This window comes from Tinamus guttatus, unplaced genomic scaffold (assembly GCF_059628265.1).
Source record: "Tinamus guttatus ecotype Peru unplaced genomic scaffold, ASM5962826v1 Tinamus_guttatus_pri_ptg001417l, whole genome shotgun sequence".
Classification (NCBI taxonomy): Eukaryota; Metazoa; Chordata; class Aves; order Tinamiformes; family Tinamidae; genus Tinamus; species Tinamus guttatus.
The window spans coordinates 54,679-78,479 of record NW_028289951.1 but is presented as its reverse complement, the minus strand read 5'-3'; the positions used below and the strand labels follow the sequence as shown (position 1 = coordinate 78,479).

At 41.2% G+C, this 23,801-nt stretch overlaps 1 protein-coding gene across 1 annotated transcript; it reads left to right on the top strand.

Annotated features, from left to right (window-relative positions):
- The first annotated feature begins 526 nt into the window (after window positions 1–526).
- Window positions 527–23,514, top strand: LOC104571037 (AN1-type zinc finger protein 5). Its single transcript, XM_088539132.1, has 6 exons — window positions 527–596; window positions 6,113–6,272; window positions 6,648–6,759; window positions 7,178–7,275; window positions 21,558–21,683; window positions 21,922–23,514. The coding sequence occupies exons 2-6, from the start codon at window positions 6,122–6,124 to the stop codon at window positions 22,068–22,070; spliced, it is 636 nt and encodes a 211-aa protein (XP_088395258.1). The 5' UTR covers window positions 527–596; window positions 6,113–6,121; the 3' UTR covers window positions 22,071–23,514.
- Window positions 23,515–23,801: the final 287 nt, after the last annotated feature.

Below are 23,801 nucleotides of genomic sequence, written 5' to 3'. Positions count from 1 at the left end.
CAGCCTTCACAGATATAAATAGAAACTGACTTCAGAGGTCAGTTGATGAGTTTTTTGTGTCTGTCTCTAGCTCAGCCTGTCTTGCTGCGGCCTTGTGACAGGCAGAAGCTAATGCACCCTCCCATGTGACCCAAGTTCCTGAGAAATGTTAAGGAAAGCAGATGTGTAATGATATTAAAAGCTAGTTTTCCAGGGAAATAGAACTGAACTTGTGAGTAGGTCTTAGCTAGTTGTTTATATTCTAAGGAGAAAAGTTCCTACAATGAAGAGTTGGAGAAGCATGTAATCTCCCTTTTGGGAAAATATCACTTTCACTCTTTATTTAATCGTCCACTCTTTGTTTAATCCTTTAAACAACATAATGTCCTGTTTATTAGATTAACTACAAGAAAGTGTATAACTTATTTTTTTCCCCCAGTTGGTGATAAAGGCTTAGTTCCCACTTCAAGAATGTGATGTGAAAAAGCACAATTGGACATCAACTTCCCTTTTAATTAGGGGAACGTACTTCAAGTAGTGAAAGAATGTGCTGGCAGAGGAGCCATGAAGACTCTTGTAATATGTTCATTTCAGCATAACACCTACAGCTAGATATAGTAAGTGTAGTAACATGTTTACAGCATAGTAATTTGAAAGTGGAGCCAGTCAACTGACATTGATGACAGTGTATTTGATAGCACTTTGAGTTTACCTACTTAATAACATGGCAGAAGTGCAATCTTTATTTCTATTATAGAAACATAAAGCTGTAATATGGAGGAGGAGATGTTTAAGATTTACGTAGTTAGTTATTTCTGCTGCCTTGACTAGTATATGACTGTCAAGCTGCAATTGTTGAGAGGTCTGTCAGAATAACTGAGCTTACTTTTTGTCCTAAAATGAAGGTATGAATAGTTGGAGTCCCATGGCAATCAGCAGGCATGCAGATTAATTTTATTTGTTTATTTTTTCCTGCTGCTGATTTACTCTGTTCCCAGAAATGTAGGTTTTATCGATTACAGCTGTCATGCTATTGAGATGTGCTTATAACTTAGTGTGGCGTTTTTATGAAAAGCTTTCCTTTATACACTGGAGTTAATTTACTTTTGGTATATTTGAGTTCTCATGCGCATCAATAGTCAAATATTCTTTATTACCACTGTTTCTAAAGAGACAGACAATCTAAAGTTTTCACCAAAATGTCTTCAAGAGACTTGTCCTCCCAAAACAGATTTAGTAGTAGTACTGTACAAGTGCAATATTCTTGTGTCCTCAATTTGTAGTAGATTGCTAGATTATTATGTTCCAGTTTTATTGCCCTTGTGAATCAAAGATTTGGTTGCTATATCAGGTTTTTAGTAACCTTGCTTTGCAAATGCTTCACCAGTGAAGGTGAAGTATTTTTATTCCTGCATTTTGCAGTTGATGAGAGAAAGGGTTACCATTGTCTGCCTTTGGGAGATGCAAATATCTTGTAGATATCTTGCTATAACTTTAAGACAAATAATTTAACTGGCTTTCTAGAAATGCATAGGCTATGTAAATGAACATGTTTAACAGTTTGAAGTCTATTTTTCTTGAAAGAGTTGAATCAGGTTGAAGCTTATTTCAGAAGTGTTTTCTGACTCTGAAAGGTCTGTTGTACACGTTGCCAATTAATATTCGCTATTGGATTTCATACACAATTTAAGCAGAATTGAAGGTCTTGTTTTGGAAGCTACTTCTAAAGATAGGAACACAGATTAAAATTGACTGTTCCCCATAGTTCAATGATCTTTATTGTTCTGTTTAACAAATGTATTTTGAAAATAGGCACTGCTAATACTTTGATGCTAATTCCATTAAGTGATGCATTAATTTGGAAAGAAGAGAAAAAAAAAAAAAACAAACACTGTCGAGGGTCACTCTCACACCAAGTGCCAGGGCCCTCCCCACAAGCCAGAGCAAACAACTCCTCCACACAAAGTGAGGTCAACTCCCCTCTGCTGTTGTCTGTAGCAGGGCTTTATACCAGTGCAGGTGGGCATGCGCTAAGGAGCAGCACTCATTGGCTACAGGCTCCCAGCTGATTGGTTCTCCTCCAGGTGTTCGGTTGCTAGGCGTCGGTCCAGTTCCCCACAAACTCCACTTTCTTATATATTCTTACTAAGGCCCCAACATCTCCCCCTCTTTTTTCCAAAAAAGAAAAATTAGCAATAAACATTGCAACATTTACAAAAAACAAATTAACATAGCTGTAATCCTCAGCATTTCCCCTCTTTTTACAAAAAATAAAAATTGGCAATATCATGCATCAAATTATTACGAACAAAAACAAAGTAACATAGTTGCAAACACAACTATGATCATTCTGGTCACACTTTTATGATAATGTTTCATTTTTAAATTCCCAAGACAAAAGAAAATGGTCACAAAGGAATACACAATTTCATTTTGCTTACAACCACAGAAATTCTTCTTGGAAAGGTAATTGTGCTCTTCATTTCAGCAACAGGGGAAGGAAAAAATCTTGCCCTTTGGAGCTGGGGAGGATGGGGGTCCAAGTTAGTATGGGCAGACTGGATATGCTATCATTTTTAGTTTTCAACCGCTGGAAAGTTCTTCCAGTCACAGAGTCTGCCGCTCTTTTCAGTTCCAGACCTTGAGGAAGCTGTCCCACGATCCTGTTGTCACTGCCATTCCATCATCAGTCACACCTAAGCAACTGACACAGTTATCATGACCGGCAAGGACACCTGCTCTATCGGCTTTCAGTGTATCCCAGACATTGCAGTTGAGGTTGTCATAACCAGCTAGGAGGAGACGTAGCTGTCCCAGATTATAAGCTTGCCTCGCGGCGGACCGCCAGCTCGATCCCAAGATCCAACTACGAGCTTTTTAACTGCAGCAACTTTAATATACGCTATTGGAGCTGGAATTACCGCGGCTGCTGGCACCAGACTTGCCCTCCAATGGATCCTCGTTAAAGGATTTAAAGTGTACTCATTCCAATTACAGGGCCGGAGTCCTATTCCATTATTCCTAGCTGGAGTATTCCGGCAGCCAGCCTGCTTTGAACACTCTAATTTTTTCAAAGTAAACGCTTCGGGCCCCGCGGGACACTCAGTTAAGAGCATCGAGGGGGCGCCGAGAGACAGGGGCTGGGACAGGCGGTTGGGGTGGGGGGGGGGGGGGGGGGGGTCACTGGCTCTCAGCTCCTCCCCAGGGGACCAGTGCACATCAATTCTAATATGTGCACGTCAGTCTCTAATCACTGTGAATTTTGCCACATAGAGGTCGACTCCTGCACTTCCGCGGGTTGCGGCGGAGAGTTTGTGGAGGCAGCCATTGTCTGGGGATACTTGTTCGCCGCGTCCCTCACAACGCGGCGGCTCCCGTTTCCCTGTATCGGCGTGCCATTTTTGCGGAACCGTGATCGGCACTCCGCTGCCTTATGCCCGAACCTCTGACATCTGGCACAGGTCCCATTGAATCCTCTCGGGCCCATATCCTCCATCCTGAATCTGTTGGGACACTTCCTCCTCATGTGTCCTAATCGACCACATAGGAAACATGTCCCATGGAATCTCTTGTCTTCCTTTCTAGACATTCTTTCTCCTTTAATTGCTGCGGCCAAAGCCGCACTATGTATTTTTGCTTTTTGTTCTTCCTCCATCAATGGCGCTCGGGCACAGGTCTCTATCATTTGGACAATTGAAGCTCCTGGTGGCAAAGTAGCTAACAGTTGCTTGCAAGTTTGGTTTGCGTTCTGAACTGCTAGATCCTTTGCCAATATTGCTTTCATTTCCGCAGGCACATTAGGGGCCATATCCAAGGCTTCCTTCAGTCGATCAACAAAGTTGAAAAAAGACTCATTCGGCTTTTGTGTTATTTTGGTGTATGGCAACTGTGGCGTTCCTATTTGTGGTAGGGCAAGGAAAGTGGCTAGCGCTGCATTTTTCGATTGCTGTAATATCCTGGGGTGGAGCGCTGCCTGGGCCTCGGTTGCCCGGTAACGCCCATTGCCCATCAGTTGATCAAGGGTGGCAACCCTTAATGGATCGTCCATACTGCGATTTAGATTCTCCAACTGTTTTTCCTCTAATCTTTCCTGCCATTTTGCTAACCAAAGCATGTAAGCGGTAGAGGAAAGCAGGAGCTCCATTATCGCTCTGCTATCCGCAGGTACCATATGGGAATATTTAAACAGGGCAGAGACCTGATTTCTCACCAACTTATTGTCGTGCCCATACTGCATTACTGTTTTTTGTATGCCTTGAACAAATTTCCAATCGAGAGGTTCCCACCTGGGGCCCTGGGCTCCCATTACTACAGGAGCTGCTAGTGGTGTTAATACAAATTCTCCTTGTAACTGAGCATTCTCTATGAGCCCTTTATACCATGCTCCCGCATTAAATGTTGGATTAACAGGTGGCATTTCCTCATCATTACTTCCACCTGCAGTGGAAGTGGCTGGGAGCTCCAGCAACAATCCTTCTTCAGCTGGGTCACTTCCTCCAGCTGCTTTCTTTTGAATCTTAGGAGCATCTTTTCGTGCCTCCCACTGCTCTAATTGTTTGTTTACATTTTCCAACCCTTCGACTATAGCCCTATGGGCAGCCTTATAGGCTGCCTTCACATCTCTGGCCTTGGACCCACCGTCTAGTCGCCGCATTTGTTCTAATAATTCTGTCATTTTTTCTGCCTGTCCCCGAAGTTCTTGTCGCATTTTTTGAACCACGGCATTATCATCGACCGATCCATCTGGGATCGGTACTTTAACTGGGTCCACTTCCATTTCGGGCGCTGTGGGGGTTGGTCGCTTTTCCCCCTCCCATTCGGGTGCTGTGGGAGGTGGTCGCTTCTCCCATTCGGGTGCTGTGGGGGGTGGTCGCTCCTCCCCCTCCCACGGGGGGAGATACTCATCCACTCCCCCCCATACTTCTTGTTCAGCCAAAGTTACCGGACATGCCTGTTTAGGTGAGGTTACCTTTCTCTTATTATCTATTTTCTTACACTGAATTGGCTCAGTATTGTTGGTACATTCAGAACTTTCAGACCCATTTTCCTTTTCTTCTCCATGGAGCGCTTCCCAAAACGCAATAGCAACTAACCGCTCAAACATAGGCCATATTAGACGAAATGTCTTTGTGAGGCGCCACGCTTCCTCCGAGCCTAATTGTACACCGTCCCATAGTTCTCTTCCTACTCGCTCCCACGATTCAAATTTATATGCTTGGGAAGCTTCTTCTATGATTTTTCTCTTCTTACAAAATAGTAATAAATCAGTTAGCTCGGTTTTCGAGACCTCGATCTTAGTTTTTTGAGCAAGCCTTACGAAGCGTTCAACAGTATCATGTTCCATTGCTGTTGCAGCAACTTTCACTCTAGATGCGCCAATTCCCATTCTGACTCACCAGGTCGTGGTCACAATCCGCTTTTCTCCAGTAAGATCCCTCGCGTTCTCGCACGATCACGTCGGGGTCACCAGATGTCGAGGGTCACTCTCACACCAAGTGCCAGGGCCCTCCCCACAAGCCAGAGCAAACAACACCTCCACACAAAGTGAGGTCAACTCCACTCTGCTGTTGTCTGTAGCAGGGCTTTATACCGGTGCAGGTGGGCATGTGCTGAGGAGCAGCCCTCATTGGCTACAGGCTCCCAGCTGATTGGTTCTCCTCCAGGTGTTCGGTTGCTAGGCGTCGGTCCAGTTCCCCACAAACTCCACTTTCCTATATATTCTTACTAAGGCCCCAACAAACACTATGTTAATTACCAGAATTGTTTACTGTATGCAAACCTTGTCTTGCTTATTCTGCATATCCATCTGTAGTTATTTTCCTACTCTACAACTGCTCAGAGGTGGTAATAAAGATTTTGCTCACCGTTAGCTGGTTAAACTTGGTCATAATATGCATACACACACACAACTTGTTATCCAACAAGTGTATTAATTTTCAGTGTTACTACTATAACACTTTTTCTTAGGTTCACAATCAATTCAATTGCAGTATTGAATGGTATTTTAACACCAAGATATTTGCTCTTGAAATGACTGAGGGCAGGGTGAGCAGGCACACTTCAGTTCTATAACAACTCTGTAATCTATTTTGGTCACGTCAGCTCCTAATGCATTTTTTGGTTTTATTTACAGCATTGAGATATGGCTCAAGAGACAAACCAGACTCCAGGGCCCATGCTGTGTCGTACAGGATGTGGATTTTATGGAAATCTTAGGACAAATGGGATGTGTTCGGTTTGCTATAAAGAACATCTTCAGCGACAGCAGAATAGTGGTAGAATCAGCCCAATGGGTAAGAATTTAGGTCTGTTTTAGAAAATATTTTTGATTCCTCTTCATTATTTCAAGTGAACTTTTGAAAGCTGCATACTAAGACTATGAACATCAGAGAACACTAATTTTAAACAGTAAAAATAAAACCAAATTTTTGTGTAACAGATTTTTGCCAACTCGGTGTTGAACCTTAATTTGCATTTCTACATATTCTCCACTATCAGTGTGTTCTTATATAATTCCTGTATTTGATAATTAGCAATAGTCTGTCTTTAATAAGAAAGATGCAGTAGAATGAAGGGAAACAGTTTGTTGCTATGTGCAAGAGTAAGAGTATTTGATTAATTTATAATTCACAGTTTGCTTATTAACTTCTCAAATTCCTGTTATATAGGAACGACCAGTGTTTCTAACAGTCCTACCTCGGACTCTGCATCTATACAAAGAGCAGACATTAGCTTAAACAAGTGTCAGGGTGCTGCTGGCAGCACATTTGAAAAGTCAAGGTAAGATGAAAGTGTTATTTTTGAGGTTTGAATGAGCTGAGTGTGCAGCAAGTTGAAGACCTGTAGTGATATTGTCCTAGTACAGTGAGCTTCTGTAGATGACAGAAAAAAGGACATTGCACTTAAGTGCTTTGTGAATCTTTATAAATAAGAACGGATTACAGTGTTTGGTGTTAGACTACTGCATTTATAAGGATATTTCTGGTTTATCTGGAGAAATATGCCCTACAGGTCGTGTCATATTCTAGGTAAGTGGAAATAAGGGTGAAAAATATACTTTAGCTATAGCAGAAGTAGTGATCAGGAACCTGTATTAGTAATAATTGAACAGATAGTGTATTGATATAGATGGGTTTGGACAATTTAAGCTTTTTATTATGGACTCGAGACTAATGTAAATTACACTGTACCTTAACAGAAATGTACCTGTTGCTGCTTTGCCTGTAACACAGCAAATGACAGAAATGAGCATTTCGAGAGAGGAAAAATTAACACTGAAAACAGAAACTGAACCAGGTATGTTTACAGAGTAATACTGTATGCAACTGGTGACTTAAGGGAAAGTAGAGTTTTGTTTTGCTATCTTTGCCAAATATAAAAACCAATCTTATGCTTCTGTTCATCTAATATCTTTTTTTTTGCTAACCAATCAACTACATGATAGCTAGTGTCACACAGTGCCCTTTATTGATTAGGGATAAAAGAAATCCAAAAAGCAACTCAAAATATTTATCGTTGTAAATCTTGCAGCTGGAAACTCAAAGGTGAAACCAGTAAAAGCTTGGTTGAAGCTTTTGTGTGTAGAGATTATTAGAAAGGCTACTGTAAAACACAAACATGCTTGGAAAAAAACTTTCTGGAATGTAAACATGCTCAGGGATAGAAGTTGGTTTTTTTTGTTGTTTGTTTTGTTTTGTTCCCTTCCCCCAGTGCATACACACAATTTTTTGAAACTATTTTCAGCTCCTTCAAAAGTACAAGTTTCCTTTTGGGTGTTCATTGGGTTCATGGCAGACTTTAGACAGCATCTACTATTTTTAGATTACGAAGGTTTTATTGTGCATCTAAGATGCATCAAGTGTGTCGTGTTCCCCGGTACTGATCTGTAAGTGTCTTACAGTCACAAGAAATTGGTCTAAATTCTTTATTTTTATAAATCCCTATTGTGTCCTTGCTACTTAAGTTTCTCTTTCTTTCTTTGAGCAGCATCCCCTAAACAAGCCAGAAAGTTGATTTCTTGTGTGTTGTATTGTTTTGTGGGTGGGTAGATGTGTTATGTGGGGTCTTTTGTTTTTTTTTTTTTTCTTCCCCTGTTTGTGGAGTAAAAGTATAAAGTATATAAAATTTGCTGTTTGGAATTAAGTGTCTTTTTTCTCTCAGTTTCAGCAACAAGCTTTTTTTCATTATTATTTTTTCCATATTGAGATCTGTAGCCTGGATCATTCAAAACAAGTTAGGTCCAAGAGCAATTAATCATATTTTAGTGTTTGAAGAAAGAAGGACCTGACAAACTTTAGCCCAGTTGTAATTCACATGTCTAAAAGTTTTATTTTGTAACTTGTAACTTATTAGTTCAACTTTCTTGCTCGTTGTACTTCCATAATTGAATTGTATGGCTTCTGCTAGGTCCAGTTGCTTATCTTAGCTGCTCACAAAAGTCAGTTAAATCTGAAGACCTTATGTCCAGACTCCAATTCATAATTAGGTACTGGTTATATACTTTCAAAGGCTTTGGATATGCTTCTGAACTTTTTATTAATGATTGAATTCTAGTATAGTCTTGACTCAGCTTTTAAATCTTCACATTCTAGAAATATGATGCATAGTTGTTTTTCCCCACACTGAGTTGTAGAAATTAAATGCAGAACTTGACTAGCTTCTTTCCTTTCCTTATGTTGATGATTACATCAGAGCAATGCCTTTACCATGCTGGATAGGTATGGTTGGAGACCTTCCTCGATAAGCCTGTTTTGTTTTAGTGGATTTGTAAGTGGGAATAATTTCCATACAAGGAAGAATGGAGTTAAACATTAAGCTCTAAATGAACTGTTTTGAGAACAAGTATGTCTAATCACATTGCAGTAAATTGTAGCGTGCTTCTGTCAGTGTTTCCAGACTTAATTAGTAGCAGCATGCATATTAGACTTTTGGCCTGTTTAGCCCAGTAATAGCACTGTTTTAGGGATTAGTGTGAAGTCGCTCCACACTCCAATAAGTCACAGTTGTAGAATAGCATTGCCTGTAAAGAAAGTGAACCATAACTTGAAATGATTATGGTCTCTATTTGTAAAATATATATTAGAAAATCATCCTCAAATATTGTTAATTTAGTCGTTCCGTCCATTTTGTAGGTTACCCTTTCTGTTCCCGAAAGTTGGTGTTCGATGAGCTTCATGAGATAATCATGATGAGCTCACTTGTCTTTTGGCTCTGTATCAGACTAATATGATTAGTGTTATATTAATGTTAAGCAACACAGCTGTGCTGCACTCAGGTTGAGACCTTGTTATAGGTTGCCCTTATTCATGTTGTAGATGCACTGTACACATAACTACTGCTTGATGTGGATAATCTGAGTATGATGCTGAATAGGCAGACAGCTTTAGATATTGTAGGCTCAAAATGGTAAGTAAATGGTGTGAAATGTTGCAGTTTGAAAGCCACAGTGGTAGTGGTGGTGGGGGGGGGAAGGAGATATCAAATCAGCATCGGATTCACAGTCTGTGGACCGTAGGTCCGATCGCCTTCCTAGGAGAGAATCGAGTTCCCAAATAGTGTGATCAACTATAAGCTCAACTCTGGCAGTATCGGATTCACAAACAGTCCGTCAACTGTAGGTCCGATCACCTCCCCCCAAACAAGTAGTCGAGTTCACAAACAGTATGATTTATTCAAATGCAACATTTAGAAAGCAGGTTTCAGATGTCAGTACAGGAAATTCTCTACTACAGTGTGGGGTTTTTAGCTATCTCTGATGTACAAATGTGCAATCATCGCTCACCCCAGAAGATGGGAGAGGGCTCTCAGTCTCGAGTCTCCTCAGGCAGCATCCCAACCCGAGGGGAGGAAAGGGGGATCAGCCTGTAGACTGACCCAAGAGTTATGATGGATTCTTCCCTCCTCCTTTTCATCCTTAGTTCACCTTTTATACTTTTCTTTACATTCAGGTGGAGCTTGAGTGACTAGAGTCATACTTATTATTGTTATTGATTGGTGAAAAAGTTTCTTGCTTTCATTTAAAGGTACCGCATGCTCGGTGAGGGGTGGTCGTACCTCGGAGGCGGGTAACTTTTGGGATGGAGGTGTGTTTTGACATTATAATGAGCTTATAACGAGCAAAGTTCAAGCAAACTTCATCCGAAAGGAGTGATTTGCCACCCTTGCTGGCTCAGCACCGGACATGTTATCGTATATCTCCCATTGGACAGCTACTGTGCGGCTTATCAGCAGCCCAGCATAGGGAGCGCAGCAGAGTTTGGCCACGGTGTCTTCACTCCGCTCCATCCTCCGTTACTCCTCTTTGCAGCTGTGAGGAGGGCAGATTGTGTTGCCTAGGGAACCGTGGAGGAGCAGAGTCCGTGCGTACCAACCATCCTGGAAGTGGCAACTGTGTATGACCCCAAGCAAGCTTTTGTAATGCCATAACTTCTGTTAGGCCCTAGTTTTTCTCCCAGTTCCCACTTTCAAACAATTCTTCCACAAATGGTATTACTTAGTTCTTGCAGTTTTGATAACTGCCTTGTTATTTCTAATTTGTCTTTAAACATGACTGAGTTATTTAATCATGCTGCTATGTATAGACTGTTCTTTGGCCTTTAGCACCATCTGCTATAAGAATCTTATTGTCTTGTGTTCAAAATAGTTGTTTTCAAGTTTCCCATGTCTGCTGAAGTTTGGGTAGAAATCCCCGATTAAAACAATTCTGGAATGGAACCAGTAATCTTTTCTGAGCTGTCCACCTTGGAAAGTCAGACTGAGGGTGCAGCTACTGGTGCTGTGCTTGTTGCTGATAGACTGTTATTTTTAACAGAGACCAAATTAAACTATATTTCAGTGTGATATTTGAACAGGAATATCTTTACATTGCATCAATGTAATAGTAAAGGTATCCAATAGCTCTTAAGAGCTGGGCATGTGGGAGAAGTTATGTGCTAGAAAATAGTTTTATCCCCCTTTCTTGATATGAAATTAAAAATGATGCAACTTCAGCCTTTCCTGGGCACCTAGATCAGCATAGCAATTGTATTTTCTGAAGAACAATATTTATTTTCAAGACGCTTGACTTGCATAATAAATGCTGCTTATCAGTGACTCAATTTTATGTACAAGTCAATTTGTTTTAATGTGAAATATAATAAGGATTGTACAACCTGTAGTGTAGCTTTCTCTGGTACTGCAGAACTGTAATGTAATGTCTTTCTGAGGTCTTTTGGTTTACCTTTTTCTCTACTGTGTTTTCCCTATTTTTTCTCTGGTGGGAATTGAGGGGGTATCATCTAAAAATAGAATGTTTGAAATTGTTCATGTTGTCGTGACTTTCCACTGGTGTTCTTACTGCTGACTAGTACCAATGGAAGTCATGCGACTTGTTAAATGGAAGGATTTCTCTTTTGGATACTCCTTTGGTCATAGAAATTCCTAAAATTTTTTTGGTGTTACTTTGGTAGCCCTTTTTGTTTGCATTAAGTATGGGGAGGATTTTTTTTTTAAATCTTGTTTTATTTTCATAATAATGAAAATAAGTGGCTGAATCATTCCTTTTTGAAGTAGAAGTTTCATAGTCACTGTGGCTTAATGCTTTGGGGTAAGAGAGCACTGTTCTTCCTGTTTCTAGGGTCATTCTGTATGTAAGTTAGCTAGCTGTCATGCTGTGTTTTGTGGCTTCCTTCCAGTCCTCTGTGACCTTGCTGTTCCCACGTGCCTTTCTTAAATTAATCTCTTTGGACTACACATGAAAAAAATCCTTAAATCTGCCATGCAACACTTGTGTTTGTGCTTTTTTGAGTACCTGTCTAGTACTAGGGTTGTGTTTAGTTTTTATTTTAGCAGAGTTAGGATAATCTGTTTTATTATTTCTGATGCTACTGCATCTTACAATGCCTGCAGATAAGTATTACTTTTGTCTTAATTTATTAATAAAGATTTGTTTCATTCTGACAGTCTCTATTGCTCTTGAATTTTACCAAGACAGGTCTCTTGGTACAAGGTTGAAAAAATTTAAGTGAACTAAACAGAATGAGATAGCTTTCTGAGCTAATGGTTGAAAAGAGTGATGACCAAGGTGATGGAGAGGGGTACATGCCAACATGACTTCTAAGATGACAGAATATGAATTTTAGTGGTCATGTTTGCTTTGTCTGAACAAGGCTATTGGTACTGAGGAAGCAGGTCTGGAGAGAACAGTAACAACCATTTTCCTACCACTGTTTCAGCTTTTGTTCAGTGATTTATTCCATGCTGATCATATGACATCATTTAGAGCACTTAGATTTCATCAACACCATGTGATTTCTGTCATAAAATGAATTTGATATATTGTGGACTGGTGTTCTGGTTGTCCAGTTGGATTTGGCTTCTATGCTTAAGGAAGCTTTCTGTGATAAGCAGTTGTCAGGATAGTATCTGAATTTAATACTGGCTCTTGACATCATGTGAGAACAGCATTTTAAATTAGAGCCACAACTGGAAAAAGAATTTTGTTCTGTAAGCTTTAGTAAAAGTGCTGCAGGCAGCTTTGTAACCATTCTAGCAGTTAATTAGAAGGGTTACAAAGCTGCTTGTCACAGTGAAGGCTGCTTGAATCCTCATATTGAGGAAGAAGTATATTTGCAGTAGAGTAACACTTTTTCCCTTAGATAACACTTTCCTCTGATGGTTTTGTTCTTAATGCTCTGTGTGTGTGTGTGTGTGTGGCATAGAATGATCTACTAGACTCTTTTTTGTCTTGACGAATCCTGGAAAACTGCCATTTCCATCCTTGTTTCCTTGTGAGCATGTTTAGCAGTGATAGTTTCTTGTTTTCAATTTCTTTTGATGCTGTCCTTTGAGTGACTTTAGTTTGCTGTTGCTTTCCACCTTCTTTTTATTTTCCATCTGCCTGGAACAATGTGCATGCTCCCAGGGCTCATATGAGTTGGTTCTGATGCAGATGAAGCCTCCCCTGGCTAGCTATATACTGAATTGCGAAGGTATGCAAGTACTTCTGGTTCTTTTTCCATCTGCCATGGCTTATAACTAGCATTTTATTTTTAATCTAATATTATAATAAATCTAAAAGGAACCCGTTCATGCTTTTTTGTTTTGGAAGTGTGTTTGGGGAGTTTTTTTATGCTATAGCTAATACATGTCAGCCAAGGTATGTGGTGATCCAGCAGGTTTATGCTGTTTGCAATGTTGGTTCTTTTTAACCTAGTATTTATTTTCTGGAGAAAAAAAAAAGAAAAAAAATCCCAAAACAATAGTTGAAACTATTCAAAGTATAGTGATTAAAATGCTGTAATGAAGTACTACTATAACCCCAGGATACTAAATACTTTGAGTTGGTGTAGTTTTGTCATCTTCATTTTTAACAAAATAACATTGAGACTGAACTTTCCAAACTCTTTTTAGAAAACAGGTATATAAAATATGCCAAAAGTAAGATAGTGAATGGATTTTAGTTCTTTAGGACCTTTATTGTTGTGAAGTAGAAGAAAATATTAGCAACCCTTGTTTTACTTGATAAAACACTGAATGTTCCTCATTATCTGAGAAAGTCTTTTTAAATCTAGATTTAGATTATGATCTGACTGGACTGCTAATTTGTACAGTGAATTATGAATTGGGCTTGGATATTTGAAGCTTTCTAGGTGTTAGTATTAAGTGATCTGGGTGTTTATGATAATATAAAGCAATCACTCTGTTTATGATGATTCAAATGAAATTTTTAATACCAGGTATAAATAGTAACAGAAAAATAGTCAACAAAACTGATGTTTCTTCATGTCTGGAAAAATCTACCAGACATCTACCAAAAATCTGGAAAAATAGGATCTAACATTGTGATCCAAAAGGATTTGAACTAAGAAATCCTTCTTGTGTGTGCATAAATTTGATTACAGTTGTCCTGAGCTTATGTCCTCAATTTATTCTGGAATTCATTTTATAGTTTGTTCCTTATCTATTGGAGCATTAGATATCACCATTCAACTGGGAGTGTTCAAGAAAACTGTAGAAAAGAAGGGTCTGTGTTGCGTATGTGTTCGTATGCATACACATATCTCCCTCAGTTTTCCTCACTGTCGATTTGAATTTGAAGAGGTTTTAAAAGAAACTCTTAATTTGATGGAAAAATAATTAAAACAAAATGAATGGATTCACAGAAGTTCATAAAAGGACAATTTTTTATCTTACAGAGAACTTAAGTAAAATGTGACTCAAATTTGATTGAAGGCACTCATGACAAAGGCAATTGAAAAATAATTAGTCATTTTGCCTATGTCTGCTTGAGCATTAAGGCTGAACACAGTGCTGGGTTACTCTGTTGCTATACTTGCAGTGAGATGATCCAAAAACTCAATTAACCAAAACAGCAGCTAGCTTTCTTGAGCTTCAGACACACTGGTTCTGTGCTACTGCCACAACACAGCTACAAACCACACAAATAAGACCACCTTTTTGTTTGAGACATTTTCCAGCATTTTAAAGGACAAAGTGCAGACACTAAATATCTGTGTTCTTTACTATGACAGTAACGCATTACTGGAAATTGTTTCTAAAATATGCTCCTGTTACATTTTCTACAGGTATCATCTGTTCAACAACTTCAACCACGACAATATTGTTACTCTTTTTGTGTCGCAGTCGTGGCGGCCAAAAACACAAACAACTGGGGTAGATGCAACGCCAACTACGCTTTATTGTTTTCTAGGTACATTATTTATACCGAGCTCTCCTTGTCGTGGCTGCTGCTTATTGGTGAGGACTACAAAGGACAGTAGCTAGTAACAGAGTTATGATTGGATGATTCTTAGCTTGGCCAGTTTCTGCTCCGTGGCCAAACCTCCTTAAACTTGTTAATAACTTTCTGCTGTCTCCGTGTGAACTCCCTATCTCATAGATACACTCTAATCTTTTCAAGGTTAACGTTCTCTGCTAAGGGAGCCAGGGATTTCACAGACCAGCTGCAATCCCTGACGATTCCCCCTTTTTGTATGTGTGCTACAAAAATGGCACTAACAGTTTACTGCAGGGCCCTTTGCAGCAGACCGATCAAGCAAGGTACCATTAATAACACAATTACAATAATTACCAAAATCAGCAAACCTGTTTTCACTAGAGATGATAACCACCCAGACAAACCCCGCTTGCCAAACAACCTATTTAACCACTCCCATCCATCATCCACTTGCAGCTTGCGTACTCTGTCAGTTAGAGCAACTGTAGTCTTTACCCTCGCCCCGAGTCTGGATCTCTGGTCTCATTGATCCATTGCCAGCATATTATGCAGCAGTTGAAGCCCTTGTATTCGGCTCGCTCAGATACCTGCCACCAATCGGCTTCTCTGTTGGAACTCCCACCAGACACGTAGAAAAAGGGATTTTGAGGATCGCTGGTAGCCAGGCATATGGTGCTTCGATTGATGACGTTGGCTAGGGTTATCCAGATGTTGCTGCCAGTTCTTTGGGGAGGGGCTGGAGGCCAATCTCCTCCTCCATAACTTCCGAGGATGAGGATGAGGAGGGCGGCGACTGCAACGCAGGTTGCACACACCGTGCTGGAACCCATCGCGGTCCACTCTCTGTGGAGACACAAGCATATCCCCTTCCCCAAATTATGAGCTCATGTGGCCCAGACCATTGGCCAGTAACCAGATCATGAATTTGCACCGGTACCCGCTGTGGTACCTTCTCTGTTGTAGTCAAAGAGGAAAAATGCGAAAAAATGGATGATAGAGTAGAGTTGTTATGGAAGAAGAGAAAGTTAAGCACATATACAGCTTTATCTAGTCTTGTCTGTGGGGACTCCCCATGCACTCCCCCTTTTTGCACAAGGCGCTTCAGAGTGCCATGCAAGCGTTCAACGATGGCTTGGCCTGTAGGGGAATGGGGGATCCCAATCATGTGGTGAACACCCCATTGATTTAGAAAACTCTGCACCTTTTTGGAAACATAGGCAGGACCATTGTCAGTTTTTATTGTTTGAGGAATACCGAGAGTTGCAAAGGCACATTGAAAATGGTGAATTACGTGTAAAGATTTCTCCCCTGCTTGGGCTGTAGCACAAGCAGTGTGGGAAAATGTATCAACAGAAACATGGACAAACCGAAGCCGCCCAAATTCAGAGATATGGGTGACATCCGTTTGCCACAATTGTAACACTTGTAGGCCTCTCGGGTTAACTCCATAGAAAACAGGTGTCTGCTGTCCTTGACAATCAGGGCAGGCAGCAACTATAGATCGTGCCGTGGATTGTGTCAAGCCAAGTTGTCGACTCAGCGCCGAGCTGCCCTGGTGAAAAAAACAATGAGATAATAAAGCCCGCTGGTGTTTGTTAGGGAGCGGACCCAAGGCCACAGCAGACACAAGGGCATCAGCCCTAGCATTACCCTCAGCAAAGAAGCCAGGTAATGCAGTATGACTGCGAATATGTAGTACAAAATAGGGTTCGGTTCTCTGTTGTATTGCAGACCATAGGTCTAAGAGTACCGAAAACAATGGATGTTGATCAATAAAAGACAGAACCGTCTTGTCTAGCTGTGCAACTAGATTGGCAAAATAAGCAGAGTCCGTAACAATATTCACAGGTTGCAGAAACATTTGAAAAGCTACGGCCATAGCTTGCAGCTCCACTATTTGAGGTGATCCTTCTTGTAAGATTACCTTGTCATACCATTCTCGGTTGTTGTACCATACCACAGCAGCTTTACCAGTCTTTCCAGATCCATCTGTAAAGACAGTGAGTCCATCAACTGGCCCCATTTGGCTCAAGTGCTTTTGACCCACCGCAATTTCCCGAAAAAGCTTAATAAGCGGATGTGAGGGCAAATGATAAGAGATCTGCCCATGAAAATCAGCCATAGCTGCTTGAACTTCATACTTATTGGCTAAGCACCATTCAAAATACCACGTCTGTTACTGGGACAACAATGTGATACGGATCCCTTCCTGTCAGTTCCACACATCTTTTACGAGCCTTCATAATAAGGTCTGCTAGAAGTTCAAACAATCCTGGTGCAGTCTTTCGAGGTCGAAAAGGTAAAAACAGCCATTCCAGAATATGTAAAGGATCTGTCCATTCAGGGTTCCATTGCACCAAGGCACCGAAAGGAGTTGTCCGATCAATGAGGACAAACAATTGAACTACCTGTAATGGGTCAATGCGGGATACAAATTTAGTTTGTAATAACGACTCCACCTGCTGCATTGTTTGAACCACTGCAGGACTCAAAGTCCTAGGTTCAGAGGGATTAACAGAATGCTGGAGCAGTTCCAATAAGGGCTGCAGCTGGGAATTTGTGAGACCAAGATAGGGTCTAATCCAATTCAGCGACCCCATCAATTTTTGGACATCAGTAAGCGTTTGAATATTAGCACTAAGTTTAATGGGTTGGGGCGTCACTCACCGGGCAGTGACTGTAAGCCCTAAATATTTCCAGGGCTCAGTTCTTTGCACCTTCTCTGGTGCTATAACCAAGCCAAAATGCTGTAAGGATTGTCTAGCTACTTTTTCTAGATCGTTCAGCTGCTCCCTTTTCTGGGCTGCAAGCAAAATGTCATCCATGTAATGGTAAAAATAACAGTCTGGAAATTGCTCCCGAACAGGAGATAAAGCTTGAGCAACAAACCATTGTTCAGAATGGTTTATAGGTAATACAGTAAAAGTAAATTTTTCCCTATCCTGGGGTGCTAATGGAATGGTAAAGAAACAGTCCTTTAGGTCTATTACCACAATATCCCAGTCCGTAGGGATCATTGAGGGTGCAGGAAGGCCGGGTTGTAAAGCTCCCATGGTGGCCATGGCAGCATTTACCTGTCGTAGGTCATGTAAAAGTCGCCATTTGCCAGATTTCTTCTTAATCACAAATACAGGGGTATTCCAAGGACTGTGAGAGGGTTCAGTGTGCCCTGTCACAAGCTGTTCTGACACCAATTCTTGCAGGGCTTGCAACTTTTCCTCTGCTAGGGGCCACCGATCCACCCACACAGGCCTGTCAGTTAACCAGGTTAAAGCAAGTGTGGGTCGACGAACACCCTGCAACGCAGTGGCCCCCGTCAAAAATCTGTCGTAATCCTAACCCCTCATAGTGCTAAACAATCTCTTCCCCACAAGTTCAGGGGTGCAGAGGTTATGTATGGTTTGATTGTTGCTGCTTGCCCTTCAGGATTGGTGATCAGCACAGGTACAAGAGACATGTCCCCCTGAGTGGATCCCCCCAGCCCTACTACACCCATTCCAGTGTTCACAATGGGCCAAGAAGACGGCCAGGAACGTTGAGAGATAACAGTCACATCAGCCCCAGTGTCCAACAAACCCGTAATCTTCAATGTTGATGGTGAATAGCCTTTGTTGGAGACGGTACACATCATTTGTGGCCTCTGCACTGATACAGTTTGCGACCGGAAAACTTGAGGTGGATCCGTAGAATCAAAGCCTCCTTCTCGTCGTTCCTTAAGTTCTGTGTGAGGAACACAACTCGAAAAAGGCACAAGTTGAGCGACACGGGTACCTTTGGGAATGGTTACTGCGGGATAGGGAGTAGACATCATAGCACAAATTTGTCCAGTATAATCCGAATCAATAACACCTACATGAACAATTAATCCACTCAAAATACTGCTAGACCGTCTAATTAATAATGCACTGAGACCTTGACCTATAGGCCCCTTTGCATCCAGAGGCACTTTAACATTATCCGTAGTTGACAGAGTTACTGTGTCGGCAGTGGATACATCCATGCCTGCTGATCCACGGGTTTTCCCTGCGAGACGGTCGCAGAGGGATAAGCCATCGGAGGTGCTCCCATGCATGGAATCGCTGTGTGAGGTACTTGTGTCCCTGCGCGCCTCCCTGCGCTTGTTTCCTCATTTCCCGTCAAAGAATAGGCATTAATGTGGAATTTAGATTGACATTGTCTGGCAAAATGCCCTATCTTACCACATCGATTACGAGTATTGTCCACTGTCCTGGCAAAATGCCCTGCCGCTTTGCCTTTTCATTTAGCAGCTGCACTCTGAAACGAGCAAGCCGCCTTGATATGCCCCTCCTGACCGCACCCAAAGCACTTGGGATTGGGATGAAGAACTGCAGCTAGAGCAGTCATTTTATGCGTTATTGTTCCCACTCTTGAGCAAGCTGTTACCATATCAGGAATAGTTGGGTTCCCTGGCATTGCTTCAATTATTTTCTGACAATCTTCATTAGCATTATCTTTAGCTAGCTGAGTGCACAGTCTCTCTCTCAAGTCATCATCTTCTACTTGTTTTTCTAATCATGTAGCAATCCGTTCAACAAATTGTAAGAATGGCTCTTTAACCCCTTGCTTGATTGTTGTATATTTAGGACGGGGCGAGGCCAGCTCCATAGTTGTATCAGAGCTGACATACCTAAATGTTGCGCCTGTTCAAGAATACTAGGGTCCCGCTGACCCTGAAGATCAGGGTTAGCAAAAAGACCCGTTCCCATCAAAGCATCAACCCCAACTCCCTGCCGCGGATCTCCTTGCGGCAATCGCATGTTATCTAGTGCAGCCTGCTCAGCTAACCTCCTCCAGTGTGCCATAAACACTTGATTCTCTACAGGCTGGAACAGAATCTGAGCAAGATGGGATATATCATACGGGGCTAAAAGATCCGCATTAATAATTCGGATCAGCCGCATTACCTCTGAAGAGTTAATACCATATTTTGATGCACATGTCTGCAGGTCTTGCACTACTTTCCAGGCAATCGTGCTGTGTTCATCCCTTCTTCCAGAGTTGGGGCCGCCTTAAACACAGGAAAAGCTCCCAAACCACAGCCGACAACTTGAGTGGAGGCCTCTGAGGGGCAACCGATCTTATCTAACAAATCCCATTGCCCCATTTTGGCTGCCTTTTTTCTAACCTGATCCCAGAATTTGCCAGGCTGTCGCGGCAACACAGTCACCGTGGCGGGGGGCAGAGTCCAGGGTTCAGCTGCTAATCTCAAGGTCTGACATTGAGAACTCCCTATAGTCTCTTTCACAGAAGGACGAACAGCAGAAACCGCCTCCTTGTCCAAGGAGTCTTGGGGGATGAGGGTGGGAAACAGTTTTTACTGCGGATTTCTTCATCATTTTCCTTCTCCCCCTCTCCAGGAGGAGAAGAGGGAAGCAAAGGTTTATTCAAAGCCTCCCACTCGGCCAACTGCTGCACAGGTGTCTTATAGAGGGGGGGCAAAAACTCACTGGGAGACTTCCCCTGTCGCCGCATCTTAACCAGCTCATCAGGCAAGGGGTACTTATGACTCGAGTTGGTTTCATGTTTCAACGACCCAGAGGCGCCCGTGGAGCACTGCAAAGCGTCCATTTGCTCCGTAACAGACTCTATGGGAGAAGGGCGCTTCTCCTGGTCCTCTCTGTCTTCCCCCAATAGAGGGGTACTTTCCGGCATCACCGGAATGCTCTCCTGGTCGTGCTCCGCTTTCCAATCCTCCAAAGTCTCCTGCAGCAGTCGCCAAGTAGTAGGTAAACCCTCTACCTCTTTAGAGCCTCTAAAAAGGGCATCCCACAGCTTATCACCGACCTTCTGCCAAGCGCTCACACTAAATGCAACAGCTGAAGTGGCTTCAAACCCCTGTCCTCGGCACCAGAGCAACAGGAGGCGTAACACATAGTAACTTTAATGCCTCTCTGAGCAAGTAAGGCCTTCCATGTAGATAAAACTAGGGCTTCCTGCTTTGTCAGGTTTTGCCCCATGTCTGTGTATTTCCGTTCTCTGCAGCGCACCTTCAAGAGGTGTCAGTCCCGTTCGCACCTTCGAGAGGTGTCAATCCCGTTCCCAGCGGCTCACCTTCACAAGGAGTCAAATCACAGGTCCGGACCAGGCAGCTTCCCTGCTGCTCTCAAGTTTCGCCGGGATCCGCCACCACCGCCAGTTGCCAGGCAGTCCACTTATTATCACATCGGGGTCACCAGTTGTCGCAGTCGTGGCAGCCAAAAACACAAACAACTGGGGTAGATGCAACGCCAACTACGCTTTATTGTTTTCTTGGTACATTATTTATATCGAGCTCTCTTCATCGTGGCTGCTGCTTATTGGTGAGGACTACAAAGGACAGTAGCTAGTGACAGAGTTATGATTGAACAATTCTTAGCTTGGCCAGTTTCTGCTCCATGGCCAAACCTCCTTAAACTTGTTAATAACTTTCTGCTGTCTCCATGTGAACTCCCTATCTCATAGATACACTCTAATCTTTTCAAGGTTAACATTCTCTGCTAAGGGAGCCAGGGATTTCACAGACCAGCTGCAATCCCTGACATTTTTGCATTAAATTTAAATTGATTATATGATTTAAGTATGAACATGGAACATCTGGAGTATTCTGTAAGCATTTAATGCTGTATAAGGGTGATAAGTATCTTATTTTTAGCTGATGAAACATTGGGGAAAATCCGATTGGGTTGTGTAGAGCCAAAAAAGTTAGTGCATTACCTAAAAAAAAATCTCTATTCGTGATTTATATTTTCATAGACTGTTCTGCATAATACTCTAGACAATGTCAGTATTAATAAATATATGCTTGGTACTGATTAGTTGGTGAAATCAAGAAATTCAATTGCTATTTTCTTTGCTTGAACAGTTGTTACTCAACCGAGCCCGTCAGTTTCTCAGCCTGGTATCTCACAGAATGAAGAGAGAGCTCCTGAGCTGCCCAAAGTAAAGAAGAACAGATGTTTCATGTGCAGAAAGAAGGTTGGCCTTACAGGTATGAGCACTTTGTCAATATTGAATAGATCTGTATGATTAGCTGCCTCTTATGAGTTGTTTCAAATATCTGTAGCCAGAGTTAAACCACTTAATATAGCTGACGTTGAAAATGTTCAATTTATTGTTTGTTGGAATAGGTGCATGTACCCCCTTTATCTCTTTTGATTAAATACTTAATGTACAGCTTGCTTACATTTGAAGCTTCTTAGTGATGCTATTTCTTCTCCTTTGTACAGGATTTGACTGCCGATGTGGAAACTTGTTTTGTGGACTTCACCGTTATTCTGACAAGCATAACTGTCCATATGATTACAAAGCAGCAGCTGCAGCAAAAATCAGGAAAGAGAACCCAATTGTGATGGCTGAAAAAATCCAGAGAATATAAACTAACCTACTTGAAGATACTGATTTTTTGCTTTAATTTTAATACATCCTAAGAAAATATTAAAGAACAGATGCATGGCCATTTTCCTTTGTTCTCCAAAATTTTACTTTTAGTCTTGTCTGTCTAATGATATTTCAGAATGCTTGGCTGTTTGATACAGGGAGAATGTGTTATATACAGCCCTTGAAAATGTATATGCCCTCCCTGGAATATAACTGGAAGATCAGAACCTGCACAGGAATATACATGCACACTCTAGTTCACATGTGCCAAATGGATGTGTGCTATCCATGTGTTTGCAGTAGTTCTGCCTTTTGAGGTGTTGGAAGCATATAATCCTTGGCTAGTGTTATGTGCCTGTTTGGGAGAAGGACACATCAGAATGGTTGGCAGTCTAATTCTACCATTTAAAAACACATTCTAATTTCAGTTTCTGTACTGCATTGTTTTTCAGCAAAAGGTACGTGATGTAGAAGTCTTCCAGTAAGATGAGTTTGTGCCATATTTAAATGGTTTAACGATTGTAGTGGGAAAAGTGGAAAAAAATCAAATGTGTATAAGAACTGAACTATTTTGGAACTAATTATGTTAACTTTAGAATCATGGATATGTGTTCCCAAAGGAAAAGTCCTGTAAGAAACTTATGAAATGGACTGCAGCAGAGTTGTCTATTCTTCCTTGCATATCTAAAAATGCTGTGTAGCACAGTATTGTAAGATTTGCTTTACAAAACAAAGGCTACGTGTGTGTTATACATACCACAGCAGCTCAAGTAACATGTGCATCCAATTAAGTTGCAGAAGCATTTGAGCAGTCTATTCACATACTACTAATGTTCAATGTTATTCTGGGCTCAAAAAAAATTAGGAGCTTTCTTATTTTTCCTAGATTAAAAGTAATAATTGTATCATTCCATATGGAAAACCATACTCAACAGGGCTGCTGTAGATTTAAGTGGTAGCTGGAACCTTTTGGAGGGCTGCTTTATCATTTTTAATTGGATGTAGGACTGTAGTGTTCTCGAGTGTATTGCATGGGCTGCATTATCTACAGCATTGTACAATAACTCTAGAAAAGGCAATATATGTCATTGACACTTGTCTGGTAATATCACTTCTGTGTTATAATGGAAGGCTTTTTGTGATGTACGAAACTTGTGTTTTTATATAAGCAATACAGTTTAAACTAGCGTTGTGGTAATACCTGTTCTCATCTGTAAATAGTTATAGAAGGAGCTACTTCTAATTTTATTGCAGTGTTCAGTCTTATTCTTTACTTCTACTATTAAAAGCATCACATTTTTGCTTTAATTTTGCTCTTTTAACTGAGTTTAGATATGCAAACATGTACAGACAGTTCATATTTATGTATTGCACATAATATGCTGCCCAGCATCTATGCTATATTGTATTATGTAAATAATAAAAATAATGTACAGAAGGAACTACTTACTTTTGTGATAGCTCATTGGTTTTAGTTGTGGCTATAACCTGAAACTGGTCTTGTGGAGACTGGACTACAAATTTAGTACTAGTTTTGTATAAATGTTGTCTTTTTGCTTAAACCTGCCTATTTCTAACATTTGTTTCTTATTTTGACATGGTAACTTGTCTAAGATACCTTGTTGAGGTCAGAAGCATGAACTGTTGGGATACAGATAACATCTGTAGGGAAAAGGGCCTTTAAAGTTCACTGCTAGTGCTTTCCTTTGTTCCCTTTAAGTATGTTATT